The 18,710-nt window shown below is 38.3% G+C and overlaps 1 protein-coding gene across 2 annotated transcripts in view; it reads right to left on the bottom strand.

Annotated features, from left to right (window-relative positions):
- Positions 1–1,390: 1,390 nt before the first annotated feature.
- Positions 1,391–18,710, bottom strand: part of kcnd2 (potassium voltage-gated channel, Shal-related subfamily, member 2) — a 104,415-nt gene continuing 87,095 nt past the window's right edge. The window contains exons 3-7 of one of the 2 annotated variants that reach the window (XM_039667969.2): positions 11,814–11,976; positions 8,601–8,699; positions 7,016–7,111; positions 4,928–5,169; positions 1,391–4,025 (exon numbers count right to left, since the gene is read on the bottom strand). In XM_039667969.2, the coding sequence (XP_039523903.1) occupies positions 3,845–4,025; positions 4,928–5,169; positions 7,016–7,111; positions 8,601–8,699; positions 11,814–11,976 (781 nt within the window). In that variant the 3' untranslated portion in view covers positions 1,391–3,844. The remainder of the gene's footprint in view (positions 4,026–4,927; positions 5,170–7,015; positions 7,112–8,600; positions 8,700–11,813; positions 11,977–18,710) is intronic. The other variant, XM_039667970.2, reaches the window with a different exon arrangement.

The following is an 18,710-nucleotide window of genomic DNA, read 5'->3' as shown; positions in this document are numbered from 1 at the left end:
GAGAGTCGGGCACTCTAACAAGGAGGCTAAAGATTGCAGCCCAGAGCGTCTGTTGCTAGAGCGCCTATTGAGATCAGAGGAGTGAGGTTTACTCGCACAGCAACTACTAGCTGGCCTCCGTTACATTTAAACCACGTAAATGATTACGTAAATGCCTATATTTTTCATTCTAAATTTGACTAAAAGTTGAGTAGTTTCCAAATATTTCATGTTTAGCTACTTACTCTGGAATTCATGCTCGGCCTCAGCTTCTATACAAAAAGTAAAGCCCTCCTTCATCATTCTCAAACATTTTTGACATTGACAACCACTGAGGAAGATCATCCTAAAATTGCAACTTTTTGGTTACGGCCCAGTGCAGAAAGTGAAATAAAATCTGGATTTATAATTTACTCTTCCATCCTCTAGCATGTTCACTGTGGTAAATCACTGTCAAAATGTATTACTTTTCAGCAAAAGACACCAATTGAGATTGGTGACTGTGTCATCCACCATTTAGCATCGGTTCAGATGTACAGAGAGTTTCACACAGACGGTACTATCATATAGACAGCTTCCATCCCTCTTTCCTTTCTTCAAGTACAGTAAAACTAGTCAGCGGGGAAATAAAACCATTAACCTTTCACCTCTCAGCAAAAATAGCGAGGTCACAAACAGACAGCTGCAGTCTGTATAAAGTCTGACTTCAATATCCCCCCGGTGTGTGGCGAGGTCCCCCTCCTTCTGCGTCTCTCAGATACGGTCTCTTCCTACAACCGACTTCAAACGTCTCAATTACCCTCGGTGTGATGGGAAATATGCTAATGCGCAGTATCGTTGCTGGGAGCTCACCACAGCCCTGCGCTGCGCTTGTTCTGAGTGAACTCGGAAAATAGGTGCAATCCCTCGCCTTCCGGGTCTACTCATCCCTTTGATTCCTGAGTATAAAAGAAAGGCTGAGTGGTCATCGCATTTAGAAAGTTAATGTGTAACGTAATCACGCTAAGTAGCTGGAATGTGAGACCGCTTCGGTTGCCCGTATTAAAGCAGGCCCCTTTACGTACCGCCTGAGAAACGCGTGAAATCGGCAAAATGGAAACTTAAAAGAAAATAGTCACTCATCTCAGAATAGAAGCGAGTGAAGCCTTGCTAACTTGTTTTTACTATCACTCAGAATTATGACTAGAGTTTCTTGTTCTTGTCTTAAAATATGTCACTGCCATTATTTAGTGTCAAGATGTTTTTTTTTCTCTAAGTCACGTTTCTAAAAGCTACATAAATTGAACTAAGGCCTAATCCTAAAGAGCTTTATCTAAGCCCAGTCTGAAACCAGACAATACAGTTGCAATGAAGTTATATCATAAGATGGATTCCATGATGAACTAAGATTAATAAAATAATCAAAACACCATTGTAATTTTGTATCTGTATTTTAATAGGACAATTAGTTAATTCTATTTATTCATAGACACTGCACCGGACTAAATAACTGATTTGTATTTTTTTCCATTGCTTTTCAATATGTCATATTTTAATGTCCATAACACAAGCTGTAACAAATTCCAAAGGACCATCGTCACCTGGTAGTCATTTAAATGTACATTATATCACAAACAGGAAGTCTGTTTTAAAAGTCCCCTGTGGATCTTGAAAAAAGAAGAAGAAGAAGAAAAAAAAAAAGTGAGTCTGTGAGTCTGTGAGCACATGCACTCCGTAAATTCTGCCCTCCAAACAGGAAAAAATAAACTCTTCAAACCTAAACAGATGGTCCAGCCTTTGTCGTCATCGATCCTGAAAGCAAACTGTGAGACATCAAATTTTCTGTCCATGGAAATTAGGAGAAATTAAGAAACTGTAATAAATTTCACTACACCGAAGAACAAATTTACAACACAGGTGCACTAGCAACACTCTCGTAGTTTTCTGTTTTCGTCTTTTTTCTTTTCTTTTTTGTGTATTTTACAACTGAAATACATTTATAATATATAATCAACACCATTTGAGTTTTAAAAATATGCATTTGTGAGATTCTATTCCCCAAGTAACCCCTTTAATACAAAGCATATCTTTACAAAAGGAATCTTGTTGCATAAGTTACATGGTAAAGCAAGAATGGGTTCAGGCATTGAGCAGGAGGGCAGTGGTGTGTGTATATGTGTGTATTGAGCAAGGTGCATTAAGAGCTCCTCAACTCAACCAATTGCATTGACATTGGTATAAAAATAATCAACATTATAGACTAATTTCTCGCTAACTCCAGACATTAAATGGCAGAGAAGAGATCATTCGTATTTCAGGTGCACAATTTTCTTTTTTAAATACTATAATCAATAATAATACAATTTGGATAAATCTCACAGATAATATTCAGCACAATTTTGTGCATTATTTTAATGACAATTAAGCACCTTACACTCCCAAATCTGTCATTATTGTAGTGCAAAATATTTTAGAATTATAACCGTAATGATATCATTTAGATTTTGAAGTATTTGTTTACAATCGTTATTATGAAGCATTTCACATTTGTTGTAGTAGCTTTAAAAGTATTACGGTAACAAATATCCTCACTGAGAATGAGAAATACATGAGAATGTGTAAAGTGTGCTTGACTGTCATTAAAATGTTTTTATATTATTTTTTAACACAATTGTATGCAAAATATAATTTATTTTCTTTTGATTTTTGAGTGAAACATACCTGAACATGATTTTGTGAGATTCTGGATCGCTGGGTGTGTTTGGGTGATCAGCCCTAAAACAGCGCTAAGAATCTGATTGGATGATTCTCAAAGTCTCATCAGAAATGATAGCAGGACTTGGTGAGGATGTTTGCTGATAAAAGTACATCACTTTAAAGGGAAGGCAAAGAAGGGAAGGAAAAAAAAAAAGTTCTGGGCGGGCTATGCTCTGGTCCGGGCTGGCCCGTTTTTCATGTCCACGACAACATGCACAATAAATTTTAACAAAGATAATAAATAAGCACGTTATAATTTTTTTTTTTTCACAGTTTACTCGCAAAATTTGGAGTATAAAACGGAATGGCTAGTATTTGAGCTCAAGTCCAAAAGCCTCCACTGTCAGTGTGAGAAAGTCAAATCTATTGAAACACAAAAGGCATTTCCCTTTCCATTTAGCTTTGCTTTGTGCCCATCCTCAAAAAGAGAAGTATAACAAACATCCCATCAGGCCAGGCAAGGAGTGAACACAACATGGGTGGGACAGACATGTGTGAGAGAGCGGATTGTCTCCGTTTGTCACCTGTATCAACAGGCCAATCTCTCATTGGGTTTTCACACACTCGTTGGGTTCCAAAGATCAATACAACATAACGAGGCAAATTATTGACAAGTAAAACGCACATTCTGACAGAGAGAGCCAAACCTTATTGCTCATGCCGAATTGGAAAAAGACAAAGACTTACGCAAATCATGCAAGAGATCGGCCTCGATCACACGCGCACAAAAGCATCCGACCGCACACCCGAGTAGAGCCCAGCTTTACTTTTTTTAGTATCAAAAGTGTGTGTAAAATCCCGCCCCTGCTGGTACACTCCTTATTCGTCTTAAATATCTCGCAATTCCATCAAATTGAAGACAACGAATTCAAAGACACACAATACTGAAAAATCATAGAAGTGGTAACAACCATAATGGTCATCGTTTTCCTCTAATTTTCCTCACGTGACGTATGGGCCTAGAGGTTGAGCTGATGGAGCTCACTGGACGGGAGCTGATTAAAAAAAATGTCCAGCTACGGCTCATCCTGCGGCAATGCCTCCTCCACTACGCTAGGGGGCTCCATCAATCCTTTACGCTGCAGCGTCCCCTTGCCGAAAAAGAAAAAGAAAGGATAGTGCTCATGGTCTATAACGCTGACACTCGGACGATGTTGCTTTGCAAGAAGTCGGGACAGTTGCCCAGGTCTCCACTCTCGGGAGTGGTCACGGGCGGGGTAGGCATGCTGATGACAGCGGCAGTGATGTAGGACTGCTCTTCCGAGTTCAGGGGTACCGTCTCCTCGAACTTGGCATTGAGACTGGAGCGGCTGCATTGGGAGAGAGAGGAAGAGAGGGAGGGTGAGAATACAATCCAGCTGATGGGCAAATTCCCCCAGCTGTTGGAGGGAATCATGATAGCGTTCCCAGAGTTTCCTGGCATATGGGGAGTGTCACAACCGGAGCTTTACAGGATTCCAGCAGCGTGAATCACTATGGGAACAATTTCACATTTCCAGAATCTGCATATTATACACTACACATTATATACTATGCGTAAACTTATTGTGCATGCTAAACCAATGAGCTACACACTGCATTCTATATGCAATAGATGCTATGTTTTGCTTCTTATGTATACTAAGTTATATGCAATATACACAGCAACTAAACACTTTGAACGCTGCATACTAAAATTCCAAAAATTCCAGGATTTTCTCCATATAATGGACTTCAATGGGAACCAAACGGTTCAAGGTCCAAATGAGAGTTTCAAGGGCTTTAAACGACACCAGACGATGAATAAGGATCTTATCTAGCGAAATGATCGGTCATTTCAAAAATAAATAAACAAGTTTAAGTTTTATAAGCACAAATGCTCGCCTTGCTCTGTTCTGTGATGAGTGTTCGTGACTCTCCTGTTCGAACTCGTTCATCAAAATGAACAAATCTTTTTTCGAGTCATGACTCGAAGGGTCCTAGATATTGTCTGGTGTCATTTAAAGCCATTTTTTGACTGAAGAAAGAAAGACGTGGACATCTTGGATGACACGTGGGTGAGTAAATTATCAGCAAAAGTTTTTTTTAAAAGTGAACTACTCCTTTAATTTAACATTTGCATAGTAAATTCTATGGATTACTATTATATTGCACATTATGTATTACGCATTGTATAATATTCAGACCACGGCCTTTTCCTTCTTGTGTGTGTGTAAGTGTGCTGTGAGAGCACCTGTTGTTAACCGGTCTCTCTCGGATCTGGATGGTGCTGAGCTCCTGTATGCTGCCCCTGCGGCCGGCGACCATGTTGGAATTGGGGACGTTGAAGCTCTTGCGCTTGTTTCTGCGTGTGCAGCAGGAAGACAAACCGTGCGAAGATGAAGACATCGAGGAAGAACGCGACATTGACGCCTTCGCTAGAGAAACCTCCATACAGCTCGTCTCATAGGTTTGCTCATCCACAAACTCATGATTCTGAAAGAGAAAACAAAACAGGAAGTATTTATCACTTTAAGGATTGATTTTGGTATTTGATTATTATTTTATTGTGGGTAATGATTATTAGACTATAGTATCAAAGATATTAGCAACTTTAAGTATATGTAAGCCTACTCTTTACTCCAATACATTTGTGATGAGTAGTGAAATTACTCATGACATTTTGCATGGCACCTAAGTTTTTCTGCGGCAGTTTATTTCTGCTACAAAATAAGTTGTATCGCCATCTACAGGGCATTGAAGGTACAATATCCCTTACTCACCCAAACTTGTCAACAAGGCTACTTTATGCGACTGCAAGTGCATTAGAGGGTAGTTGTGAATCGCAGGAGTTTCATAAATGAGATGAGGACATGATTGCAGTCAGTGATGAGGCCGAAACCAGCACGTCCAGTGCACATAGGCTTTGACTCTTTAATTTTGAAGAACCATATTGGTTTACTTATGCCCTTTTCGAGCACTTGAGCTTAATTGAGACTTAGGTGTTTGTAGGTATATAAGTGGCTGTTATGTCGACCTTGATTTATTGCAATTTTGTTATTCGCTGACATATCTCTGAGGTGATGAGGACTAGTGCATCTTTGAGCCTACATTCAGTAAGTTTAGTTAAAATCAGATACTCTAAGACGTTTACTCAAGTGGTTGTAATTGGTGACTTGTAACTACCATTTTCACTGTAAGGTAGCCGTAATTCTACTTAAGTATGGTTTTCAGATATTCTTTACACCTCTGGAAATATTTCATTAATAAATGGAATAATTCATTTTTTCTGCTTGCATTTGTGCACAATTAGTTTTTTCTAGTGCTTTGTCTAAATTGAGTTCACGTTAGTTTCAATAATTGCTGACAGGAACTTAAAGAATAATGGTATGATATAATTTCAAATCTCTTTGTCTTTAAAACAAATATTGCACAAGCATTTAATAATATGAGCCAGTCAAAACATTGATCAGAGGGTGTCCTTGAATCCAGATTTACTGTTTTGGCTGTTTCTCAAACAGTTCAGCATCCTCAGCAGGACACTGGAATTTTCCTTTCAAATGTCTCAAATCTAGTGCCCTAGGAAAGCAAGAATTGGTCACAGTATGTTCTCTAGACTGTCATGACTCTAGCTGGCAGGGGACAACAGTGGCTGTCATTTTCATTGCCAGTGCCTGACTAATGATTTCGCTTGAGAGCAAAACTGCACTTGCTTGTGGCAAACCCACAAGGGTGCAGACGAAGTCAGGCACTGGTTGGTAAAGGTTATGAAAATGAAACTTCTGTCCACTCTCAGCCTCATTTTTTCCCTCTGTCAGTGCTCTGAAATCATGTTTTATTCAAATATTTTATATGAAAAAGCATCGTGCCACGTTTAATGTCAATCAAGCCAAAAAGCTTTGCTTATAACCGATCACGTCAGCTAATAACAACTCAGATTTCAGTTTGTTAACACAATGTTATTTTTTAGAAAACTTGGCCTTTTTACGAAAAACCTGGAAAACAGCACTTGTTCTTGGGAAATATGTTGTAATCAATACTTTACACAATACTTTTAAGCATTTTTTGTAACTCTACAGTGTCTGTTCTTGCACCTGGGATAATATGCCAAACTTCTCCTTTTGTGATCCTATGAGGAAAGAAAGTCATACAGGATTGAAACAATGTGAAGTGGAATAAATGATCACATAATTTTCATTTCCACTTTAAATACAGTCAACACCTGTCCAGTAGCTATTGAGCCTTCTATAAGGTCAAAAGGATCAAATAATGGCAACGCTGAATTGCTGAGAAAAGCTTCCAGTTACTGTAAGTGTAAAGCTTTATCCATATGGTTTCTTACCGTGGTTTTCTCCAAGCAGTGCAGGAGATGGTGATGCTGGGTCTCAAAAGTGGGGTTGGTCTTACATACCAAAGCTTGACCCGCCTGTTTCGATGCCTTTTGGAGAAACAGAAAACACTGCTTATCAACCTATCAGAGCAGAAAGAAGCTAAGAGAAAAGACTAGACCAATGACAGCAAGGCCTGAATTCTCACAATGACCAGCAAACGTCGAGACAATGCTGAGGAATGTTTAACCACTTCATTGTGACAATGGTAGGCATTACGTCACTGCCCCGTCCTGTTCTCTCAACATCACCACATTGACGGACAGCTCGAGGTTCAAAAACAGTGGACAACAGGAACAAGAGTATGTCTGTAAATGTCTATTGAATTTGTGTATAGTAATTATTTGAAAAAATAAGCATTGTCTAAATGAGTGTCTGCTGTATTTGAACCATGACGGCCACTGTACCCAAATTCACTACAGCCTTAATGAATCACCATGATGCAGTGACCAGTTGACTAGAGCAGGGGTGTCCAATCCTGCTCCTGGTGGGCCAGTGTCCTGCAGATTGTAGCTCCAACCTACCCCAACACCAATCCAATTCTCAAGGCCGCATCCGAAATCGTATTCCCTCGGGTACTTCGCAATGCAAGTACCAGAGGGAATTGGCCTTCCCTCTGGGAAAGGGATAAAGTGTCCATTAGATGTGCATTTCAGAATCTCGCCAGTAGTAGTAGGACATCTGGGAACTTTTCGACTACCGTTATGAAATACTGTGAATTTGGACATATTATTCTTTTCGCTATAGGGACGTATGCAATTTAGGATGCAGCCAAATTAGCCAGTTTAGGTGTGTTTAATTAGTATAAGAGCTAAATTGTGCAGGATAGAGGCCCTTCAGGAACAGGACTGGACACCTGTGGACTAGGGTGCTGCTCTTCGAGAACCTGCATATGATCTGCAGGCACTCGATCAACACACCTCGTGGTCTCTGCCTCACATTAAACCCCGCCTTCCGTTTAGATGCTGGCCAATCAATGACATGCAACTCAGACAGTTTCATTCCTCCATGTGATGAGTTTTGATGATGTCATGACGAGAGAGAGAGAGAGTGAGCGAGCAGAAACTAGTCCGGAGAGAAATTCACTCAAAAATGCATGAGTAGTAGTTGTTGGAAAAAAAGCAAGTAGACAGGATACAAAAAAAGTAATAAAGAGTAGATGGAGAAAAGGGTTGCAGTAAAAAACAGGGGGCCCCGTTGGAACTGGAGTGGATGGGAGTGGCCCCCGCAAGGCCAAGCCGCATGCACCGCACTGCCAGGAAAAGAGGACACACGATTGTTGATGGTCTCATGACCAGACACCAGTAAGAGGTTCCGGCGTACCCGGTCTAGGCGTTAGAAAGAGCGAAAGAGGGTGAGAAAGAAAGAAAAGTTAGAGGAACACCACGGAAGCGTTGATGGGGACAGCCCTGCTGGACCCCGGCCCCCTGCCGGAGAGGTGAACGGCCAGGGGGGAGGAGGGGTCCACATGCACCAGCACCAGCCCATCATGTCACGTTCCATTAAGAAAGACCCCGGCGAATTGCTTTCCACCGTTACCTCCTCCTCTGCGTCCGACAGCATTCCATTGCGTTTGTACTGCAAATAAGCGTTAGCACCACCGCTCTTCGCTGCGTGAATTCTAGCAAGCCTGGTTTTCTGTTCAGGTGGACAAACACACGTGCGTTTAGCCTAACACGGCCTCCTCTCGTGATTAATGTGGCTGTGAATGTGACTGGAGGTTTGCATGCTCATGTCTGACATGAAGAATGGCAATGTGTCGTATGTTCTCCGTTTGAAAGTACTTTGATTAAATACAAAATTGTAACAATACCAGTCTTTCTGTATGTGTGGCTAAATGTACATTGCGAGGAGTGAATATTTTGACACCATATATAAAATAATAAATATATATATATAAATATACAGTCATATAGAAATAATGATTATATATAAATTGTTTAAAAGTTTGGCATCAGTAAGATTTATTTTCAAGAAATGAATACTTTTAGTCTGCAAGGATGCATTAAATTGATCAAAAGTCACAGTAAAGACATTTGTAATATTACAAATGATTTCTAATTCAAATAAATAGTGAGAATGAAACACCTTTCATTCATCAAAAAAATCCTAAAAAAAATTGTATCATGGTTTCCACAGAAGTATTAAGTATCATTAACTGATCAACTGATAATATTAAGAAATGTTTAGAACATTAATAACATCAACTCAGGAATAAATTCCATTTTAAATATATATTAAAATAGGAAACATAAACTGAAATAAAATTTCACAAAATTACTGTTTATACTGTAATTTTGATCAAATAAATTTAACCTTGGTGAGGATAAGAGATAATAGATAGATAGATAGATAGATAGATAGATAGATAGATAGATAGATAGATAGATAGATAGATAGATAGATAGATAGATAGATAGATAGATAGATAGATAGATAGATAGATAGATAGATAGACAGATAGATAGACAGATAGATAGATATTGATAGATATAGATATAGATAGATATAGATAGATATAAGAATTGTATTTATAAAATTATGTCAAACTACTTATTTGACCATTTTTCCTCGAGGAATTTCAGGCTTTTCAGGCTTTTTTCTTTACATCTCCAGATAGATTGCCAGAACAAAAACCTGCAATTTGTGTCAAAATTTCAGAGTGCTATAAATATTTTATTCATGAAAGTATTAACATCCTAAAAAAGGAGTTCATTTTTGTCTATGTTTCAGTATTGTAAAATGATAAGGGTAAATCGACTACTGAAATGTTGGTATTGTTACAAACTTGACTTCCTGTCTCATTTCTCCCTCTTCTATTCTCGCTCTCAGTTCCTAGTTAACTGGATAAACAGACTGTTGTTCTTGGGTGGACTGCTTGTACAGTTTATCCATGCGCAGAGGGGCAGATGGATATCTGAACTATTTGTGGCTGCAGAAGAACAGCTAAATTAAGAGAAGACACTCATCTAATGAGACATGATGTGAGATCACTACATCTGTATTCTGATCACCCCCAAAGGAGAGCATGATACAGAACACAGCATCTGTTCCTTGCCTGGTCTCATTGGCCAAGTACACACTGCAGCTAAATACGGTTGTGACTCTTGTACACAGAGTTCTGTCAGTTAGAAGTTTGACGATGACCAAATGGCATGAACAATAGAATTCGGTTTAATAAATGCTGACAGATGTTGCTAAAGAAAAGGTTTAAACCACTATGTCAATCATTGCATGTTCAGAAGTGACTCCTGTTTTCTGTACGCACATGAAATGATGATTTACGTTAGGAAGGATAATCACAAAAAGTAATGACAGCTCACAAGGCTCGTGTCATAATAAATTCAAACGTCTGGCTAATGCATTGACTATAAATATAGTGCGTGTGCGTGGCAGTCGCTGTGCAGATGGGCTGTAAAACTTGTATTTAAATTTAATTGCAAAAGTAATCAGATTAATTGAGGTTTGGGAATTAATTGAATCGCTTCTTTTGAAATAATCCTGAAGCATCAGGATATGCAAATTCCATCATCACGGCACTTGCCGCCACAACTAAAGTTGGGGTTACACTTTATTTTACATTGAATTTACTCAAAAAAGTACTGAGTAATATTAATCAACTACATGTACTTACTATAGAGTCACGGTTAGGGTTAGAGTTTGGTTTAGGGTTAGTTTCTTGTAATTATGCATAATTTAAATAAAGTGTTACTAAAGTTTGAGATAACAGAAAATTATTTAAGAAATTTGAGTATTTAGGAGATTAACTTGTATGGAAGCTTGTTTCTGCCATGAAAAAAAAAAAATATGAAAATGGGTAATTGTAGCTTTTTTTTTTCTCGCAATTCAACTTTATAATTCACAATTCTGAGAAAAGGTCAGAATTGAGAGACATAAACTCGCAATTTTGGCTTTTTTCTCGCAATCGCGAGTTCTTTATCTCACAATTGTGACTTTATTTTTTTTTTAAGAATTGCAAGTTTACGTATAGATAACATTCACAACTTAGTTGTGATTTTATATCTTACAATTCTGACAGAAAGTGTCAGAATTGATAGATATAGACTCGCAGTTTTGAGTTTATAACCTGCCATTTTGAGCTTTTTCCATCATATAATAAAATAAAAAAGGTAATTGCGACTTTCTATGTCAAAATTCTGACTTTCCCCTTGCAATTGAGAGTTTGTACTGCGCGGGAGAAAAAATCTGAATTTTGAGATATGAAATCAGAATTGAGCTCGAATTGTGGGATAAAATGTCTCAATGACTTTTTAAATATTCAACTCACGTTGGAAACAAGCCTCTATATGCTTGTGCTTTTAAACTTTGCAGTGTGTATATGGCCGTTATATTCTCTCATCATTTCTTTATATCTGCCATTTTCAAAGTCTCTCTCTGCTTGTCTGTCTTGTTTCTGTGTGTTTGTGTTTCTGTCTGCTGTGTTGAAGTACGGGATGAGATCTGGCCATGCACTAGAAATGATGGGTCCACAGAGACCTGCAGTTAACATACCACAGAGACACACACACCACTCAGCGTGCAGACATCTGGGTCACAAGCTCATTGTGCCAAGTTGTATTAAATACTATCCCAGTGTCATTTTTCTGTGTTTGTGTGTTCATGGTCCTGTCAGGGACTAATCTCTTTGCCACAGCCAGACCAGCTTGTATTTCAAGAGAACATCTACATTTGAGCCCAGCTCCGTTTAGCGCTGTGAGGTCAGAGGTGGTGGACCGTGCTGGTGTAGGGTACCTTTTGGGCACGCCGCTTCTCTGCACGTTGACTCTGATGGTAGATCCGACTGAAATTGGACACGATGACAGGAACGGGAAGGGCGATCACCAAAACGCCACTCAAAGAACAAATAGAGCCAAAGATCTTCCCCATGATGGTCTTAGGAACCATGTCTCCATATCTGTAACACAGAAATGGAGAGAGTCACAACATTGATATGGGTCGTGGCAACACAAAAATATCATGATAAAAAGCAGAAATCTTTAGAAAAGAAATCAGATGAATAGTCTACATTGGTTTAATCTGTGATATTTTCTCGTTTTATGCACAAGGACATGGCTTTAAATATATTTTCAAGTTTTATTTTTCTTCAAGAATTTCAGGCTTTCAATAGGACTTTTTCTGCATTACAATCTTAAATAGGTGTAGGCTATTCAAGTCATGTTTTTCTGAATAGATCCGGCCAAAACATTAGCCGCTTTAGATAAAAGCTAAATGAATTCACTCACGTCATTGACCCTGAAATGGCAGAAATATTTTAGACCTTCACAAGCTGGTTTTTAATTATTGCTTCATTTCCACAAGCTCAGGTGATTTCATCTGGTAAAAAGAAACGGATGACAGCACTAGGGGGCACTAGAGAACCATACAGAATGGGGCAAAGGTTCTTTCCACAATTTTGTGTGAAAATCTTTTTATAAATATATTTGACCGGAGGCTTTTTTCCTCATAAAGCCTTAACATCCTCAAACTTTTAAGTCAATGTTAAAAAATGACTGTTTGCATGAAGATACATGTGTGTGGGGGCTGAGTTTCATGCTGAGATCAAGTTCTCTGACCTACTTCCCAACTCTCAATTAAAAATGACATTAAAATAATAACCATTACAGAGATCCAAAAACGCTCATATTCCACACAATCTCGTCCTAAAATGGCATTCATGTGAACATGCTGTCTTGAGAACACACAGTACTGGCACAATTTCATTCTTGTTCAAACAAACACACACACCCCTTCTGTTGTACCACCTCCGCTTCATCTTTTTAAAGCAGGCCAACGCATGACAAACCAACTCCGTCACTGACATCCCATTTGTCAACAGAATGATGGTTCATCTCATCAGTATCCAAGCTGTCATTCCAGCAGCGCCACTTTAGGATTTTGATGTTTACTATTTGCTCTTGTACAAAACGTATTTGTACCATGGTAAAGCCATAGCCACATTTACATATATTACTTGTGGCTAACAAATAAAGAACATCGCCAGCAAGTATAAATATTGCAATCATTCGGCACCATGGTAGGCCTATATGCCCTCAATAATTTTTCATCTCAATTACTTTGCTATGACCACTGAAGTGATATACAATATGTTTCAGGGGTCAAGACCTGAGCCAATACCTCCATCTTCCATTCATGATAAATTCAGGACAACTCAAAAATAAATGTACAAACTCTCATTTCGTTTCGATAAAACGTTTGGCAATTACGAGAGACAAAATTGCAAGCTACAAACAAGTATTGTAAAATATAGAGAAAAATTCATTTTTTTACAAAAAAGTTGCAATTATGAGATCCAAGAAAGTCAAAATTTTGAGATATGAGGGTAATTTGTGAGAGATAATATCAATTGGGTAGTCACAGTTCTAAACAATAAAGTTGCATTTACGGGAAATATTACGATAAATAGTCGCATTTGCAAGAAAGCTGCATTTATGAGAAACAAATACAAAATTGTGACTTAAATTGTTAGATTGATAGTGATTAAAGCACAGTTACAAGAAATAAAGTCTAGGAAAGATAAAGTCTCAGTTATGAGAAACCGCAATTGTGAGATATACATACGGTATGGTCGTGTATAGGACATGTTTACCCATCACAAATCTGTATTACTGTAATTTCAACACTGAAAGTCAATGGGGTCCAATAGGTTTGTTTTGGACCCCATTGACTTTTATGGATATAACCAACGCATTCTCATCCCAAGGCGTCATCTAACTGACAATTTTGACCATGCTTCAATATCACGCTTTAGGCACCCTTTAGCGTCAGTTACATGACGTGATCCTAGGGCGTCATCTAATTGACGCTTTACCTTTAGCGTCAGTTAGATTACCCGGGTAGGTTTAGGGTTAGACGCAATACTAAACGGTGCCTAAAGCGTCTGATATTGAAGCATGGTCAAAATGCTGAGAATGAGCTGATATAACAGTTGAAACATTATTTAAAACATCCCTGTCACTTTAAGATGAATATTCATGTATTGCATAAACGTCGTGGCAATGTGCATGTGCTTCAAGGCTCCATATACTCTTTCTGAAATGAACAACAGAGCTTTTTCTGGTACTCGTCTCCTCTCAAATGACACACTGTATGCTATGATTTAAAAGAATTAAAAAGATAAATAAATTAGCATTGTGAGATACTGAAAGCAGTGCATAGCATGTCGTATGGGTGCTGAGAGGCTTCCGTGCTCTAAGTGAAGGATCTAATTGAATTACGGCGAAGAGAATATGAGCTCAAGGGGCCCGATGCGACAAAGCCTCCAAAGACTGAGCCATAATTACGGCCGGCACAGAGTCGACTTCTCCAATTAAACGCCTGTAATTAAATATGCCAGCAAGAGAGTAAGAGAGAAAGACAAGACACGGAAAGAGTTAAGAGGCTCTCGTTTCTGCTCTGTACCGTGGCCGACATTATCGACGACACTGACCCAGTCATTCAGAGCCCTGAAAAATATCCATATTAATGGTCGCATGAGCTATAGCGGTATTCATGACTGATCAATAGAGAGCTTTGTGATCCCCTGCACCGACAGACAATAGACTTATTATAAGGGACCAATAAAGTCCCTTGTAGGCAATTACCCTCATAATTAGATTTGTGTACATGATGAATATGTCGGCCACTAGCTGTTAATCCAAATCCGCACACTAAGCTGTTATTCGCAAAGTGTGTGCGCGTCGCATTTTGATCCTCCACGGCCAGCCTGATCGTAATAAAAGATATTGACCTTGCACTGTGTCAGTCAGGTGTGTTTGTGTGTGTGTGAAGGGAACTAGAGGGGACGGCAAGGACTCTAATTTGCGCTCTGCGTTTGTCATTTCCTTGCTGCTCACTGTCCAGTACTGTTACGTATGACAGCATCCCAATTAACCCAGCCGACCCGCACTGGCCACTCAAGAGAAACCGAGGAAATGATTCAAGTTTAGAACAGCACACACACTTCCCTGCAGCACAAAACATATAAAAGCAATCACAAAAATACTTACATCTTGTTTAATGTTATTGGTATACACAAGTCAGGAAGATAATCTTCTAGAGATAGAGACTTCATCCCCCGGATTCACAGACAAGTCTTAAGATATTCCCAGACTAAAATGCATGTTTTAGCTGTCTTAATCGAAAGCAACTCGTACTGATATATCTTAAAAAATATGTCAGTGCCATAGTTTTGTCTCAATATGCACACTAGTAATGTTTCTTTAAGGCACGTTTATAATTGAACTAAGGCCTAATCCTGACTTAATCTAAGCCATGTCTGTGAAACCAGGCCTTTATCTTTCAATTGTGATTTATATCTTGTAATTGTGACTTTCACAACTTCATATCTCACAACTTTGATTCTCGTAACTGTAACGTAATTTCTTGTAATTGCAAATTCACATCACATAAATGCAAAAATGTCTTGTAAAGAGAACTTTATTTCTTTGAGTTGTTACATTTTTATTACAATTGTGACTATCTCTCAATAAAGTAACTTTAAATCTCACAGTTGCAACTCTGTTGTCATTTTCGAAAACTCACAAAGGCGACTTTACATCTCACAATGACTTTGTAGTTCACAGTTTTGGCCTTTTCTCACGATTCCAAATTTATATCTAACATCTGTGACTTTGTTTCTCGTGATTGTGACGCTATATCTCTTACAATCTGACTTAAATAGGGCTATCAAACGATTAATCGCGATTAATCGCATCCAAAATAAAAGTTTGTGTTTACATAATATATGTGGGTGCAATGTGTATAATTATTTTATAAATATAAATACACACACATGCTCGTATATATTTAAGAAATATTTTCATGCATATACTGTATATAGATTTATATATAATTTGTATTATATATATATAAATAATTACGATATAATTATTATTATATATAATTTATATTATACAGTATATAAATATAAATATTTCAGATATAGATAATATTTTTTTCTTAAATATACATGCATGTGTGTGTATTTATATATATAAAATAATTATATACAATGCACCCACATATATGTAAACACAAACTTTCATTTTGGATGCGATTAATCACGATTAATCGTTTGACAGCCGCACTAATTTTAAACTTTCTCACAATCATTTTAATATTTACAATGATATCCCCAAAGCAAAGGTTGTGTCCAACTTCTGAGGACAGCTTTGTCCTCAAACTTAACTAAACTCACACTTCTTCTGCAAGAAACTTTGAGTGCACCTTGATGGACGCAGAGCAATTACGATCCAATCAGCCGGCAGAGAAAACAGGTCATCAAAGACACCCACAGTCTCAAAGTAAACAGCTGTAAGAGCACATAAACCCAAACACAGTCCTGCAGATTACAGGGGGAGGATGAAATCCGACTGCTGACGTGACTAGGAAAGCACTATTTTTCCCACACTTTATGAGTCCATATCTTCGCTCTTGTCTTCGGCTCCAGCATTATTTGAAATGAGAGAAGGGTAGATGGACATAAAGAGACAGTGAGATTAAAAAAAACGCAGAGCTCACTGACTTAATAACTTTTGCTTCATGAAGCTCTGGACTGATTGGAGATGAAATATGCTTATCAAGTCTAACGAATTCAGAACTCATTAGAATATTAAGAGCCCGAGTTAATGACTAGAGCGTTCCATTTAACTAAGCCCGTCTGGGCTTCTAACTCTCATTCACAGTCACACATGGGAAATGTCACTCTCCTTGTTTTATTGTCCAGTAATGTGCATACTGTGACTGTTTTTAAAGCACAGAATAATTGCATTCAAAGTGTTCACATACTCACATTATGCAAATATAAAAAAAAAGTAATCTAAACTAAACAAACCGCAAACTTGCACAGCATTTGCTAAGGTGTTCGTAACGGTTGAAACAATGTTGTTTATTTTGGCCCTTTTTGTCTGCTATGAGAAAACAGCTTCGCTTGAAAAATAATAGCATGCGCCATCCATGAACAATTCACTGTCACGATGCTAAGGAGCAGTGCTGGGTATAGATTAAACTTTAGATGGTTACCGATTCGTCAGATTAGTCAGTAACATAATCCATTACATTACACATTACTACTTTTTGATCACTTTTAGAGTACTTTTGACCTAATTTATCACATTGATTTGAATAGGACATTTTTAAAGCTAGTGTAATGTAGTTTAAGTTGAAATGACTTAAACACTTAATTTCAAGAATTACATTTTTTTTTTTTTTTTTTTTTTTTTTACTGTGTAATAAATATGATATTGTAATCTTCACCTGTGACCACTAGGCAAAAATTCTGATCATTTGGAAAATCCAAATCTTCATTATGCCATATTATTGGGGGAATCATTCATGCATCACAAACATTAGCATTAAGTAGTTTGGCTTGCTGTCAGTAAATAAAGACCTTGAAAATAAGCACTAATAGATGCAATTACATGAGATTACATTTTTTGGTGGACAGATGCTGAGATTTGTCCAACTCAAGAAGGACTAACACTGTTCCGCAACTCATCTAAGCGAAGGAAGCAAAACACGCGGGATGTGTATGTCATGCAGTTCTGATTCTCCTCTCCTTCGGCTGGGCACAGCACTCTAGGTGAAATCTCACAACTGAGGGTTTCATGAAAGGCTTTTGTGAATGCTTTATGGAGAGGCAGTTGGAAGCTTCACATGAGACCCCCTCCCTCCCTCATAAATAATTCTGTCTATGCTTTCCTTATCCCTCCCATGAATGCTCAACAATCTGTTTTATCCTATCTTACCTTCCTACATCTTTTCACTCCCTTTGCCTCCATCACATTTGTGGACAGACAGTCATTCAGACTCATATAAGAGATGTCACCTGTTTGAGCAAGGCTAGAGGTGAGGCAGACACATGGAGTTTATCGCATCAACCAATGCTTTCTTCTCACGAGCTCTTCACACAAGCAGGTACAAAGTCCTTGACCTGATAATGAAAGATGATCTCCTGGCTTTCAAACGCAACTTCTCGTTGATGCATAAAAGAGAGGGAGAGAGAGAAGATAAGGGTCTTTTATCTTTTCTTACAAACCAACAGATTGGTCTCCTGCTCCACTTACTCACAGCAGATCAATCAGAGATAAAGCTCTGAGTTCACTTTTGTGCCCAAGAAAAAAAAAAATAAATACTCTCCCCGCACAATGGGCGTGAAGTTCAAGGTGTTCAATTTCCAGAGAAGATTACACTTAATGACCATTATATGGACAGATCGTCCATTTTTACACAGCTGGGCGCCGTGACTGGTTATGCCATTGGTGTCACGGCTCGGGGAACAGCGTGTGAAAAGTGACGAGATATGGAGAAGGAACAGCGCGAGGTCATCGCTGATGGCAAAAATGTGGAACTGGGGTAAGTTGGGATACGCTGACATTGAAATAGAGGAAGGTGAATGAGCTTTTATGGGCAAACATGATGCACTCACAACCCAATCAATAGAGCAATCTCATTTCCCGCTTATAGTGAATAATGAAGAAAAGATGTTGAGATGCTAATGTATGCTAAGAGGCTAAACAACACTAAAATCTTCTCTGCTCAAAACTAGTTTTTGGACAGATGTGAGTATGGAAATTGTTAAGCAGAGACACATCAAGCACATGATCCTTTTTTTTTTAATCACACTTGATGATTGATATTGTGCTAGATATG

Source organism: Pimephales promelas, chromosome 24 (assembly GCF_988280905.1).
Source record: "Pimephales promelas chromosome 24, fPimPro1.hap1.1, whole genome shotgun sequence".
NCBI classification, from domain to species: domain Eukaryota; kingdom Metazoa; phylum Chordata; class Actinopteri; order Cypriniformes; family Leuciscidae; genus Pimephales; species Pimephales promelas.
Note: the sequence above shows the minus strand (reverse complement) of the source record. Positions and strands in the feature narration are given on the sequence as shown.